We start from the raw sequence: 15,319 nt of genomic DNA on the forward strand, positions 1-15,319 counted from the left end.
GGAAGGAAGGAAGAAAGGAAGGAAGGAAGAAAGAAAGAGGAAGGGAGGAAGGAAGGAAACAGAGAGAGAAAGAAAGAAAGAAAGAAAGAAAGAAAGAAAGAAAGAAAGAAAGAAAGAGAAGAAAGAAGGAAGGAAGGAAGGAGAAAGAAAGAAAGAAAGAAAGAAAGAAAGAAAGAAAGAAAGAAAGGAAGGAAGAAAGAAGGAAAGAAAGAAAAAGAAAGAGGAAGGAAGGAAGGAAAGGAAGGAAGGAAGGTTGAGTTAGTGGAGCCAAACATGGTGGCCCACACCTGTTATCACAAGTAAGTTTGAGGCCAACCTTGATTAGTGAAACCCTGTCTCAAGAAACATAGGACTGAGAATATAGATTGATTGCAAAATAATTCTTCTTGCATGTGTAATACCTTAGCCTTTATCCCAGGACCAGAAAAAGGGGGAAATCTTATCACTTTATCCTTATAAAAAATATTAAGGAAATACTAATGAAATGGTTTATCCCACAAATTATTGTTAAGTAGACATTGAATATATTAAATTCAACCATAATGAAAGTTGTAAAATATCTCTGAGTATCTGAACTGCATATAAACAGGACATTGAAACTAAAAGCGTATCCTATAAATTCCCAAAGAACCCAAAATTTGCATCAAAGAATTGCCTATTCAAAAACTATTCTTTTTCCTAAGACCACCATATTACCTTTAAAAAGCTTTAGATGGAAGCTTCAGAGGAAGTGTCTTATGCTTAATTGAATCCTATCTTTTAAAGAGACTGAGATTTGAAGAATTGTGTTTTGAGGTCCACTCTCACAAAACAGTCTGCAAGCCTAATCAATGAAAAACTGCCCATGTTGGAATACATCTGTCTAAACACCTGTGTGGAAAATGTAAATAGGAAGGTTGCAGTCCAGGCTAGCTACAGTAAAAAATGAGACCCTCTTTGAAATGTAACATAATGACTTGGGGTATGGCTCAATTCGAAGAACATATATTAAAATATCCTGTCCAATATTTGATAGGATTTTCCTCATGACAGGAAATTATGCCTCATTACTCCTGGTTATTGATTAATCGATAACACCCCCTAAGAAATTAGGAAAGGAATTCATGTATATTATCAGTATGGACATAGACTCTGGTTCAAAGTACTAGTGTGAGCCTCCCATTTGCTAGCATGCCCCAGAAAATGTTCCACCCTCCAGCTTGGCCCTAATTGGCATGATGCTTATGACCACTTTGCCCATGGCTCCTTGGAGGAGCTAGAAAACTAAAGATTTCTAGTGCCCGCTTGGGCTTTTATTTCAGGGCGTACAATACAACCGAAGATCTCCTTCTCAGTAAGAAAGCCAAGACAGGGCTGAGGAGACAGGAGAAAACAATATTAGGATGGTCAGAGGATTCCCAGAGGGAGGATATGGTCTTTCTTCCCCCTCACTGAGGACTTAATAAATTGATCATTCCAATGAAAGTAGGGGAAAGCAGAAGAGGAATGGTGGAGAAGAGCAGATATAAGGGAGAAGGGACAGAGTCCACATAGACAGAAAATACATTCATATATACATATATATACATACATATGTACGTACATACATACATACATGCCTACATGCAAACACTGATATATATATAAACACACACACATATATATATATATACACATTTACATGGAATTGACTTGTATATATGTAAAGTTAAAGATTTAGCACATAATCTGTATCAGTTAACCAAACAGATCTTCTCAGTAGTTGTTCCCAGTTTACCTGTGTAGATGCAAACCAAAAAACTAAACATCACCCTATCATTTGAAACAGTTCCAAGTCCTTTGACTCTATCAATGATTGATTGCAGACTTTTGGAAGGTTTTGTTTTATTCTGTTTTGTTCTGAATATTTGAATTGTGGGCCTCCAGCTTGCTAGACAAAGAGCTGTATCCTTTCACTTTCAGTGTTTTTTTGTTTTGCTTTGTTTAAGATCTAGAGAGAAATGGGGACAAAAACATGAGAAGGGGTATCAATGTATGAGAAATAATGCACCTACTACCTGGGGAATGTAACTGTAACCCCTTTGTATATTACCTCGACAATAAAAAAATTAAAAATAAATACATAAAGATAAGATCTAGGCTGGGCCTTAGACTATAATTTTACCACTGTCTCCTAAATAATTAGAATTGCAGATTGCCTACCTCTACCTGCAACTTGACCCAGGATTTGAATGTTTTGTTAACATTTAAATCTCCTTTGATAGTACCTGAATTTCTAAATTACTGTGTATCACATTTACTTGCTTGGGTGCATTTTGCAGTTATTAGAATAGTCAGTCTATGCAATTTGTATACATTTGTCCTTTCTAGTTTTCTTAAAGAAATTTTTCTCTTTAGGAAGATTGACTATGCCTTTTTTCTTCTTATCTTTGTGCTACCTGGTTCTAATTAGTTAGCTATTCTTGAAAAGGAATATTTTGAAAGTTTATGCATGTTAAGCAGCCATAGCCCTTATGCATATATATGTATATATTATTTTCAAGTACACATTTAATTGAGAAAACTGTCAAAAATAAGGCCCATAAAATGTTTTCAGGGAAATTTCCTGTAATATTTCTAACCAAACACAGCTATTGTTAAGTATACTTCTTGATACTTTATATATATATTCATAATCTTGAGTAGACAAAAAACTTTTTCTCACTAACTTAAAGAAACTTAAAGGTTATACATAGCTTACCCAGCACAAAATAACCAGAGTCTCTGACAAGATTACAGACAAGAAACTATCTTTTTTTTAACTTACTTACAGCACTATTGATGGAAATTGCCCAATGCAAAGAGATGGCTGAGGGAGAAATCAAAAGGACCAGGTGCAGGCTTGTTTGGTGGGAAGGTACTGATGCCTTCAGCACCAAGATACAGAAAAATTCACAACAGCCATTTTCACCTGTCATTTCAAGATTGAGCACAATTGTTTCTGACTTAAAACTAGTATGGTCTACAGCCAGGATGCAAAGGGACAGGAAGCAGCAAGGGTGCTGGGAGCTGTCATCAGCACTGCTCTGTGTCTGATGCTTCTTAGGGTGATCACATGAGCTTTATACTTCTTTGTGAGTAGAGTTTTCTTCAACAGAATACAGAATTGAGGCTTATGCAGCTTAGCTAAAGAACTGCAAACAAAAATGTGAGGCCACTTGGCCCATACAACTGCAAGGCTTATAATCCTATAATTCTACATAGTACCCTGGATGTCCTAATTCCATTGAAGAATCCTGAGTGACCTATAAAGAAGTGTTCCTGATCACTTTGTTCTCCCGTGATGACATTGGCTTGCTTTAGTACTTCTGTGTAATGTACACACTATTGTCACTACTTTCACTCTCTGATTAATAGTACATTTCTTCTGTTTAGTCTTATTTATAACTTCAGTGATGTAGGATAAAAAACTACTGGTACATGTGTGTGTGTGTGTGTGTGTGTGTGTGTGTGTGTGTGTGTGTGTTGCTGAGGTGCAATTCAGGGATAGATAAGTATCAAGCCATTGAGCTATATCCTCAATGCTAGGAAGATATAGGCCTTTTTTCTTTTTAAGTGCCACTTGCAAAGCAGCTTTAGCATAAGTCTTACAGAACCCAACTCAATTCATCATAATTTGACATGAGATGGTATAATATGGTCAGAATGGATATATCTCCACAGGCTTCACTGAAGACCCTATAATCTGTAATCCACTACTAAATTTAAGCGACTTGCTTTCTTCTTCATACAGGCAGTACTCCTAAAACACCAGAATGGTACAATCCAGGTAAGTGAAGAAAACTGAAATTTAACCAAGGCTACTTATGTCACTTGGCAATGTTATACAGTCAGTAATTTAAGTGTCAGTTTCATCTCTATTATATCGTCAAGGGAAATGCAAAGTTTCCAGGCAATAAAGGCAGGTGGATGGAATAGGATGAACAGTGAGAGTAGATTTTCCTTCTTTCCTTGCTATCATCACTGCCCCTGCAACAAAAAGCCAAAACTTTCTGCCCTCTAACAAAATACCTAAGATTATCAACTTAAAAGAAAAACTTACATACATTCACAGTTTCAGGGACTTCAGACTGTGGTCTGTGGGCCCTATCTCTTTGGTGCCTATAATGAGGAAGTACCTCCCGTAGCAGAAATTACATGGTATAATACGCCCTCAGATCATGGTGGATAGGAAGCAAAAAAGAAATAGGGAGTCACTGAGGTCCCAAGGTCCACTTAAAGAAGACTTCCAGCTAAGTGTGCCCCTTTCTACTTCCCAGTAGTGTTGTAGAATTGAACCAAGCTTTTTGTTGTTGGTGGTGGTGGTGGTGGTGGTGGTGGTGGAGGTGGAGGTGGAGGTGGAGGCGGAGGCGGAGGCGGTAGTGCTGGCACTGGCTGTGGGGCTTGATCTCTGGGCCTGGGCTCTTCAACTCAAAGGCTAGCCACGTGTCTCTACCACTTGAGACACAGCCTGGACTTCCATGCCCAGGCTGGCTTTGAGTATCTAGGATTACAAGCATGAGCCACTGATGCCTGACTTAAACCAAGCTTTTAACACATTGATTTGAAGATGGGGATATTATCCCATTTTTCGAGGCTACTATTTATGAATAATTTTGAGCATTTATCCATACTTAGAGGGTGTGAGTTGTTCTGCACAGTCATAATTCTGATTTTCTTCTTTAGAGCGTGCTGGAATTCACGGACCTCCTGTTATAATTGAAGGAAGTGAATACTGGTTTGTTACTGATCCTCACTTGAACTACGAAGAAGCCGTCCTATATTGTGCTAGCAATCACAGCTTTCTTGCTACTATAACATCTTTTACAGGACTAAAAGCCATCAAAAACAAAATTGCTAATGTAATTTAAAAGAATGCACTTTTAAAATATATTTTTATTTTTGTATTGGTTCCATTGAAGTATTTCTGAGTTCTATAAAAATAGGATTTGCCTTACAATATCTAAATTTTTTGTTCATGTTAGAAAAATAGAATAGACTTGCTTAAATGTTTTAAAATATGAAAGATTAATGATATGTCAATTTATGAGATTAGTATTAATATATAATTTTAATAATCCTAATTCATTATTTACTAAAAGTTAGATTTACAATGAAGTTTCTGTTTCTCCTAAGTAAATTTACATAACAGCTTTTTGAAGAAAATTAATCTATTTTAAATTTTGTAATTAAGATACTTTATCTGACTGTACAGTGGCTCACAGCTCTAATCTCAGTTACTTGGGAGGCTACAATCTGGAGGATCATAGTTTAAAGCAGTCCAGACAAAACGTTAGTATGACTTGTTTCCATCATTACTGATGGCTCATGCCAGTAATTCCAGCTACTGAGAAGGTGGTGATCAGGAGGATCATAGTTCAAGGACAACCTGAGTAAAAAGTTCATGAGATTCTCCCATCTCAACCAAAAAACTGAACATGCTGGCATGTACCTGTGATCCTTTCTATATAATAGGAGGTCCACATTCCGAGGCTAGCAAAAACACAAGATCCTGAAAAATAAAGCAAAAGAAAGGCTCAGAGCATGACTTAAAGCGGCAGAGCATCTTTCAGTAAATGCAAGACCCTGCTGCAAAAACAGCAACATACAGTCCTTACTAAAACTAAAAAAGGCTGTGTGTACCCAATTAACATATACACTGTAATTAATGCAAGCTAATAATCACAGCAACTGTAATAGGACCTGTGACTATGAAAAGCAGGATGCCACATCACTTGGTGAAAGATTTTGGCATGTGTACTTTTGAGACTCAATAATGGAATATCTGCAAATTTTAGTGATGTATAGTATTATAATATGACAGCACCAAAGCAAACCTGTCCTGGAGAATTCAGCACATGTAAGTCTGGGTGTTTGATTTGTTTTTCAGGTATCTATTCCTGAGCAGAAGTGGTGGGTGAGAACTAATGAGCGGCCAATAGATCGATACTTCATGTAGTACGTACCATCTATCATCACTTAGCCAGCCTTTGTAAACTTGTCACTCAAAAGAAGCAGCTCCATATTCCCCCTGAATAACTGGATTACAATTTAGAAGCATTTATGTACTAACCCATAAACTCCTTAGATTTAAAAAATCCATGTTAATGTTAAGAAAAACGTGGTATGAAATAGGAACATTAAGTTCAAAATGGCAGTAACCTGGAGCAAAAAAGAGAACATAACATCCATTGCATTGTAAAATGTCACATCTCCTGTTCCCTTTCAGCTCACATTACTCATGGCACCGCTTTCCTGTGAGCATGGAGGAGGAATGCCTGCACATGTCTGCCAAGACTTGGTTCATGGGTAAAGTTAACTCCCAGTTCTTCAATGTTAAGTGTATAATCTGTGAACTACAGGCTCATTTACTTGCTTAATATTGTTTTCCTGTCCAGTATATGTTTGGTCGTGTCCTGTTACTCTAACTTACTGAGGATAATGGCTCAAACCCCAAATGTAAATGATTGCACTCTGCAGTGTTACTGCTGTAACACTCCTTATCTCAAAGCAGTTACTTAGAAATAAATGTGTCACTTTTATAACTGATAAACAACTTAAGACCAATTTACAAAGGGGAACAGGCAGTGGTACAATAATACAATTTATTCCCCCTCTCTAGGTTTCCCTGTCAGCCCTATTAGCCATGTCTTGCCATCATTCTTTGGGTGACTTTTTGTAAATGTTACTACTACATATGTGCTTTTTTTTTGCCAGTCCTGGGCACTGTCTGTGAGCCTTTTTATGCCCATATTACTTGAACCAGAATTCCACTTCTAGACTTTTCTAAGTAGTTTATTGGACATAAGAGTCTCACAGACTTTCCTGCCTGAGCTGGCTTCAAACCATGATCCTCGGATCTCAGCCTCCTAAGTAGCCAGGATTATAGGCATGAACCATCAGCGTCCAGTCATATGTGCTTTTGTGTAAGCAATATTAGTATTGTATCTCCTACAAACATTGGGGAAGAGGCAGGATGGGAGGAATATTAGATAACTAATGGAAAATTGTGAGTGTATTGAACCATACAGGAAAGACTGATATAAAGTCTTTCTTGGAATCAGAGTTGTAGCTCCAACTGGGCATAGGGTATGAGCATCCCTGATTTCAATCATCAGCCAAGTTTTTCTTACATTGAATCCTGTATTTCATTTTTCAGACTTAAATAAACCAGCAGACTGTAGCATGAAGTTGCCCTTTGTGTGTGAAAAGTACAACGTATCCGTATTAGAAAAATACAGTCCAGATTCTGCAGCTAAAGTACAATGTTCTGGAAGCTGGATTCCTTTTCAGAATAAGGTAAGAGAGAATTACTTCTTTGTGCAAATAATAATAAATGTCATGCAGACTGTGTGTGGCCTACAGAAAGAAGGCACTTATCAGACAATGGCACCAAGAATGGCCGCCTCATATGTCAGTAACCTTCCCGGCCTGCTTTCTTGCTAGAAGTCAGGGATGGTGTCAGAAGCTAACTTTGAAGTTGGTTAGCTGTAAGTCTTCCAAATTGTGGCATTTCTCTTCTGCTGTCAATATTTAAATTGCTGAAGTGGATTTGTCAATGAGTAGTAACACATTGAACAGTCAAGACCATCTCCATGGCATGAAGGAAGTGAATTTCACTCTGGCCAATCTTTTCTCCTCAAGGAGAAAATTCAAGCAGCATCTGCCAACCAAATTAGATTGGCATTTTCCAAGCTGCTCCTGAGAGACAGGACAGATACACAAAATAGTAGTCCTTGATTCTGCCTCCCATGACAGTTGTTTGGTGAAGAAGTAGTTTGGGGAAATGCTGCAGTTGAGTCTGTCCCCTTGACATGCATAGCTGTATGTATCTGATAAGAAATTGCCACAATATATGAGAACATTTATTCAGAAAAGAATATAAAGGTTACTAAACTCAGTTGGCTTGGAAAATTCTATGGACTCTTCAAAATTGGCCTTTTCTTATTCTGCTCTGTTATCCTTAATATAAGATTTCTATGCTCTGAGTTCAGAGTAATCTCTCAAGTATCTTTTCTAGAAGCCATGACTTTGTCCATATCTTATTGGCCTCTACAGTCTGTAAGAAGTCTGAAAATAATCTTTTATAGTATGTTTTTAAAAAAGCACTAGTTGGGACTCAAGTGCTTTTAATGTCAAAAAGGAGTGGAAGAGATGCATTTGACAGCATAAATACCTCTAGTGGAGTTAAGGGTACATTTTGGTGATATATTCAGTTTGAGTGTATGAATGTGTATGTTGCTGTGAATTAAGACCAGAGTCTTGCACATGCTGAGCAGTATAGTTCTATCACTGGACTATACCTGCCTCATTGTAACTTTTAAAAATTAGAATAGTCTTTTCAATTCCCAAAATACAGAAACTGGGCTTAATTTTCAATTGATATAAACTTCATTAAATATTTTTCCCAAGATAAAGGAAGATGATTTCTTTTGAAATGTGTTTATTAAATATCAGAGGTGATGAACTGAGAACCCAAGAAATGATGTCAGATAAACAGAGTTGAAATGCTCATCAGACCACTTTTAGCCATTCACTGGTGAATCAAGTTATTTAACTTGGTTTTGCCATGGTTTCCCCATTTGTTGTAAAAATTATGAGATAATGCTACAAAAATGACTAGCACATAAAAGCACTCAAAAAATGGAAGATTCATTTTAATATGATAGCTTGAAGATCACACTGCAGTTGTTCGTGTTGAAAGTGTGCTCCTGAATTCTTAAGTATTAACTTTGTAAAGTTTAAGTGCTCAGGAATAATCCTCTAAATGATGAAATTGTTTCTGCCTGGCTTTCTTGCATCTGGATCTTATTTTTGTATGTGTCTCCATTTGCAGTGCTTTCTAAAGATCAAAGCCAAGTCTCTTACATTTTCTCAAGCAAGTACTCTCTGCCACTCCTATGGTGGTACCCTCCCCTCGGTGCTGAGCCAGAGTGAGCAAGGTAACAAAATTGGCATTGTTTGTTGGCTTGCTTGTCTGTTACAAGCTGTCTGTTACAGTGTTGGGATTGAACCCAGGACTCCATGCATGTTAAGCATGCACTATACCACTGAGCTAGTCTTCCAGGTAGGAAACATGTTTTATACTGATGTGGAAATCAAGTTAGTTTGGGGAGGCCATAAGGAATTAATGTGTCAAACAATTGTAATACCTATGTTTTTACAGAGGGGACTAACTTGATAACTAAGCAGAAGGTATGCATTAGCATTTTTAGCTCAGACATACTTTTTTTTAATTTTTTATTGTAATTAATAAAAGGGTTACATGATATTTGCCAGATAGAAGGTGCATTAATTCACATACATTGATACCCTTTCACATGTCTTGGTACCCATTACCCTCCAGACATACTTTTAATTTCATTAATTCAAATACTTTTTTAATCTCATTTTAATAGACTTTATTACATCCTTACTTCCGGAGATGGAAGCTAACTTATGGATTGGTCTGCGCTGGACTGCCTATGAAAGAATAAGTGAATGGACAGATCACAGAGGGCTGACATACAGCAACTTTCACCCACTGCTGGTTGGTCGGAGGTTAAATATACCAACAAATGTTAGTTTTATTTGAGTCAATTTCTATAGTGCTATGAACTATTAGAGTTTCTCATCACTTACTGGATTAGCACACGGCTATCATTTGATTCTGTCTGAATGACGTGTCTAGAGTGGCAAGCTTGTGCACAGAAAGTGGATTAATGGTGGTCAGAGGCTGAGGGGGATGCATGGCTCATGGGGATGAATAAAGTATTTACAGAAGTTAGCATGTTCCAGAAGTGATTGGGATGATAGTGTCTAACTCTCTAAATACACCCAAAAAAAAAAAAAAGGTTGATTGTACACTCTGATGAATCAAGTCCTATATGAACTGTATGTAGTTCAGTGAAGCTTTTATACAACCAACAGCTAGACTCAGCAGCGCCACCTTCAGGTGGAAAGTCTGGTTCTTCACTGTGCTGCGGGATCCCCAAGCACTTACTGCAAATGTGCTGTGAACAGAACCATGTAAAAAAAAATTTCCTAAACATTTGAGAAGTGTAGACTCTATCTCAGTCTCCTGAATCACAAAGAAAAAAATTAATGAATAGTGATCTTTGCCTTAAGAACTACATAGAACTACATATTAAAGAAGCCATATGCCTGATTTCTGGCTGATATTTTGTTTCTTTTTCTCTCTCTCTCACACACACACACTTTCTCTGTCTCCTTTTCTGTCTGTCTCTCTCTCTTTGTTTGTTTTTTTGGTTGTTTTTTCATATATTTTTATTGTAATTAATAGAAGGGTTACATTATATTCACCAGATAGACAGTGCATTACTTCACATACATTGATACCCTTTCTCAAGTCTTGGTGTTTTTTTGTTTTTGGTTTTTTGGGGGTATGTGGGTGTGCTGGACCTGGATACTATTCCTTATCTTTTTCAGCTCAAGGCTCTACCACTTGAGCCACACCTTCATTTCCTGATATTTTCTTCAATGAGAAACAAGGAAAGGAAATAGGTCACTCTTTTGATTCTAATTAGGCTTAAAATGGATATGGAGGCCCACTGTTTCCGCTGACTACTTGCTGGATATAGGCACCTTTGTACAAAGACAAAGAAATTAATATAACAGTCTAATTTCAATATTCTTTTTTGTTGCTGGTACCAATATTTGCGCCTCATGATCTTACATTCATTAAGCTTGCTTAGCTGTCTTTCTACCACTTGAGTCATGAGTCCAGCCTAAAAATTGAATTTATAAATCAGTAGACTTAGGTCTGGTGTTCCATATTGAAATCTCAGCTACTTGATAGGCAGAAATGAAAGAAGCACTGTTTGCGGGGCTATTTCAGACAAAAAAAAATTAGTGAGATCCTATCTCAACAACAAGGTAGGCGTGGTGTATAATTATACTATGCAGTAGGCAGTAGAGGTGAGAAGGATCAAGATCGAATGCTGGTTTCTAGGCAAAAAGAAAAAATAGGATGTTGTATTGTAAGCAAATTTCCATGCCTAATATTGTCAATTATAGAGTTAACATAATTTTAATATATGAAATTTTCATAGTAAATAGTATGCAACCGAAGCTCTAGAGTAAATTCTCTATTTTATAATACAAAATATTTACAAATGGTTGAATTAAAAAATTGTTTTTGCTTGTTTGAATTGTCAAAACTGAAAACAGAATATTTAGTTTTATTATTGAATTCTGACAACTTATCTGTTTGAAAATATATTTGCCAGTATTTCCATGATCTATTTTTTCTTTAATTTCTAAAGTTAATTGCCCTATTCCTAGTGTGTCAGGTTTTCTTAGAAAGGATGTAATTAGTTCCTTCATTTGAGTTGTTTTTTTTTTTTTTTAGCAAGGGGAAAGCTCCAATTTGGGATGCAAATATTTTCTTGCTGATCTTTATACTGTTAGTTACATGACTGTGTCCATGTTGCCTTTTTGTTTAGTTCTTTGAGGAAGATTCCCTCTACCACTGTGCTCTACTGCTCAATCTTCACAAATCACCTTTCACTGGGACCTGGAATTTCACTTCCTGCACTGAAAGCCATTTTGTGTCTCTCTGTCAAAAATACTCAGGTATCAACTATCATATATATATATAAATTATATATATAAAATTGTGCTGCTTTGTGCTGTTAGATACAGAAGTTTTTTTTACAAAATCATATCAATAAATTTGTGTAAATTTGTACTTACATGGCTTAAAATTCCAGCCTGAGAAAATTTATCTTAACTTAATGATGCATCTCATGAAATATTGTTTATGTATCATTATAGTACTTAGTTAAACATAAAATATGTTAGTAGTAGTCGTTTACTAAGAATCAGGTATGGTTGAATTTTGGCCTTTCTAGTATTTCTCAGATTTAGTTTTTCTCTGGGGGAAAGACTAACAAACAACAGTATTTTTTATTTAGTTCAGTACTAATAAAGAAGAATGCGACCACTGTTAGCAATTAATTGTCAGTGGATTTCTATAATCCATATAAAAGTTAAATGTGTACTTAAAAATAGAAACCACACCAGTACCAGTGGCTTAATGCCTGTAATTCTAGCTACTCAGAAGACAGATCTAAGGACCACTGTTCAAAGCCAGCCCCGGAAGGAAAGTGACTCTTTGACTACCAAAAATATTGGAAATAGAGTTCTGACTCAAAGTGATAGTACTAGCCTTGAGAAACAAAGCTCAGGAACAGCATCGAAGCGCTGAGTTCAAGCTCCAGGACTAGCACAAAAAAGGAAGGAAGGAGAAGAAGGAAGGAAGGCAGGAAGAAAGAGAGGGAAGGAGAGGGGAGGGAGAAAGAAAAGGAGATAGAGTGTTAAAAGGAAAACAAACCAACCAACCAAATTAAATTGGGCATAATTTCTTATGTCTGTAATTCCAGCTGTTTGAGAGACAGAGATTAAGACGAACAAAATTCAAGGATATCCTGGTCAATAAGTTATCAATAAAACCACAAAACAAGCTGGCAGTCATGGTGGACAATTGTCATCCAGCTATGTTGGAGGCATAGTAGAAGGTTTGCAGTCTAGGCTGTCCTAGACAAAATGCAAGACCCTATCTGAAAAATAACTTTAAAAAGCTGGGGACATGGCTCATGTGGTAAATTACTTGTCAACAGGCATAAAGTCCTGGATTCAAACCTTAGCATTGTAGGAAAAAACAAACATAAAATCTATCCATATTTTGAAAATAAATATTGCTTTGTTTTTTATTGACTACAGTGAGTTTTGTTTTGTTTTTTTGGTGTTTTTTTTTTGTTTTGCCAATCCTCGTGCTTGAAGTCAAGGCCTGTGGTACTAAGGAATTAAATCCAGGTCTTTGTGCATGCGAGGCAAGCACTCTACCACTAGGCCAAGCTCTCAGCTCTGGCTACAGTGAGTTTTAATGAATGCTTAAGAAAAAACTTTGTCACACAACGAGAATTTTAAGTAAATAATTCCTGTACTTTTTTTTCTTTTTTGCTAAATCTTTATTCATTTACCCTACACACTGTGGTAACTGCCTTATTCAGATAAATCTTGTGAGCAAGGCAGAATTCAAATACATCCTGAAACCTTCATATATTTTTCTGTGGCAGCAATCTCTCCCAGTTGAAAACTTGACAAGGGGACATTTCTAAATACCTTTCCCAGTAAAGAGTTCAGATAAAGGAGGCCTTTCCTGCCACCATGAACCAGTAATCTTACTGTGGGCTATTATTTTTTAATAGCTTTTCTACTTCCCAAATCAGAGCAGCTAAACCAAATTTTCTTCAGATTTTTAAAACCCTATGCCACAGGTCCTATATTCTACCTAAGATATACAGGAAGACATACTTGATTCTCCCACTTCAAATCTAAAATTAATATATGGGCAAGTAGTATCTGAAGTGGATCAGTAAGCGAGGAAGTCTGAAAATGCCCTAGCTTGCAGAACATGGGAGGCTATTGTGATGTTTTCTTTTACACACAGATTTTGAAGATAGACAGCCCTTGCAGAATATTTCAGAAACTGTAAAGTATCAAAATAACCTGTACAAAATAATCCCGAAGACACTCACTTGGCATGCGGCCCTACAGGAGTGTGAGAGTGAGCACATGCACCTTGTGAGCATCACAGACCCGTACCAACAGGCCTTCCTCTCGGTGCAGGCCGTCCGGTGGAACTCCTCTCTTTGGATTGGACTTTCCAGTCAAGACGTGAGTTCTCACTTCCAGCTGTCAGGGCTGGTCTAAAGTCTGCAAGATTTATGGGTTTTGTTCCATCTACTGTAGTAAATCAACACAGATCCGGAGATCTTCAATCTTATTTCAGTGCATTTCATAATTATATGTTTTTGGGTGTGTATGGTAGTTATCTTTCCACAAGTAAAACTTCTAGGGCTTTATTAGAGGAGATTTTTAAAACAGACTATAGTGGATATAAACAATTGGGCTCTTTCCCTATTTATTATAAACAAAGAGACAGAGCTAGAATTGGGAGGTGCTATAGCTCTTCAGCTACAGAGGTTGAGAAGAGTTAAAAAACAAATCAGGCAGGATCATGTTGGGTTCACATAAAGGAGGCTAAATATGGTTGGAATAGATTGTTTGCAGCTATGAAAATAGAATAAGGAAATCTCTGGAGATTGTTTTGTAGGAAGGTGGAAAGGAGAATGATAGAGGGTAAGATTATCTGGAATTCATATTGTATATGTATAAAAATATAATGAAATCACTCCTATATAATTAATGTAAGGAGAGGAAAGGGAAAGAAAGGAAAAACAACAAGAAAGAAGAGGAATGGAAGGACAAGAAATATAATTATGTGAGATGGTTAGTAGATGTTCTTCAACAGAAATTAAAACTAAAAGCTGGCTGGGCACAGTGGCTTATGCCTGTAATCCTAGCTACTCAGGAGGCTGAGATCTGAGGATCATGGTTCAGAGCTAGCCCAGGCACTAAAGAACATGAGACTCTTTTTTTTTTTTTGACTTTTTATTTTTTATTTTTTTATTTATTTTTTTAAAAATTTTTATTGTAATTAGTAAAAGGGTTACATGATATTTGAGAGATAGAAGGTGCATTGATTCACATACATTGATACCCTTTCACATGTCTTGGTACCCATTTCCCTCCCCCCCCAACACCCCCCACCTGTCTTGGTTTTCCCCCCTTCCCTATCAAATTTCAAATATCCAAATACAAATAAATTCAATATATCAGATGACAAAGTGAGATACTATACCAATATGAGATAACCAAGGGACAGCAAAGGAGATGAGAGACAACATAGTACATTAAGGACAACAATCATTCATTAAAGAACATGAGACTCTTATCTTCAGTTAATCACTAGAAAATGGGAAGTGGGGTTGTGGCTCAAGGGGTAGGGTGGTAGCCTTGAGCTGAAGAGCTCAGGGATAGGACCCAGGCCGAGTTCAAGCCCCATGACCAGCAAAATAAATAAGTAAATTAATTAATTTAATTAAATTAAAAGCTTAGCAAGAGTGAACTTAAAGAGTAATCTTTATTTATTTATTTATTTATTTATTTATTTATTTATTTATTTATTTTTGTGCCAGTCCTGGGCTTGAGTTCAGGGCCTGAGCACTGTCCTTGGGCTTTCTCAAGGCCAAAGCTCTACCACTTGAGCCTCAGCACCACTTCCAGCTTTTTCTACGTATGTAGTACTGAGGAGTCAAACCCAGGTCTTCGTGCATGCTAGGCAAGCACTCTACCACTAGGCCAAACTCCCAGCCAAGAATAATCTTTTAAAAGAAAAACAGTGTTGTCACTCTAGAAAGCTTTGTATACTGATTTCAGTCCAATGAGTCCCCAAGCCATTGGAGCCTCACACATG

The 15,319-nt window shown here is 36.9% G+C and overlaps 1 protein-coding gene across 1 annotated transcript in view; it reads left to right on the plus strand.

Annotated features, from left to right (window-relative positions):
- The window catches only part of Ly75 (lymphocyte antigen 75), a 110,973-nt gene that overhangs the window by 46,247 nt on the left and 49,407 nt on the right, over positions 1–15,319 (plus strand). The window contains exons 17-25 of the mRNA XM_090342779.1: positions 3,752–3,787; positions 4,684–4,859; positions 5,888–5,955; positions 6,227–6,306; positions 7,157–7,296; positions 8,834–8,939; positions 9,396–9,556; positions 11,442–11,571; positions 13,451–13,677. Coding sequence (XP_090198905.1) covers positions 3,752–3,787; positions 4,684–4,859; positions 5,888–5,955; positions 6,227–6,306; positions 7,157–7,296; positions 8,834–8,939; positions 9,396–9,556; positions 11,442–11,571; positions 13,451–13,677 — 1,124 coding nt within the window. The remainder of the gene's footprint in view (positions 1–3,751; positions 3,788–4,683; positions 4,860–5,887; positions 5,956–6,226; positions 6,307–7,156; positions 7,297–8,833; positions 8,940–9,395; positions 9,557–11,441; positions 11,572–13,450; positions 13,678–15,319) is intronic.

Source organism: Megascapheus bottae, chromosome 12 (assembly GCF_031878675.1).
Source record: "Megascapheus bottae isolate mThoBot1 chromosome 12, mThoBot2.hap1, whole genome shotgun sequence".
NCBI lineage: Eukaryota > Metazoa > Chordata > Mammalia > Rodentia > Geomyidae > Megascapheus > Megascapheus bottae.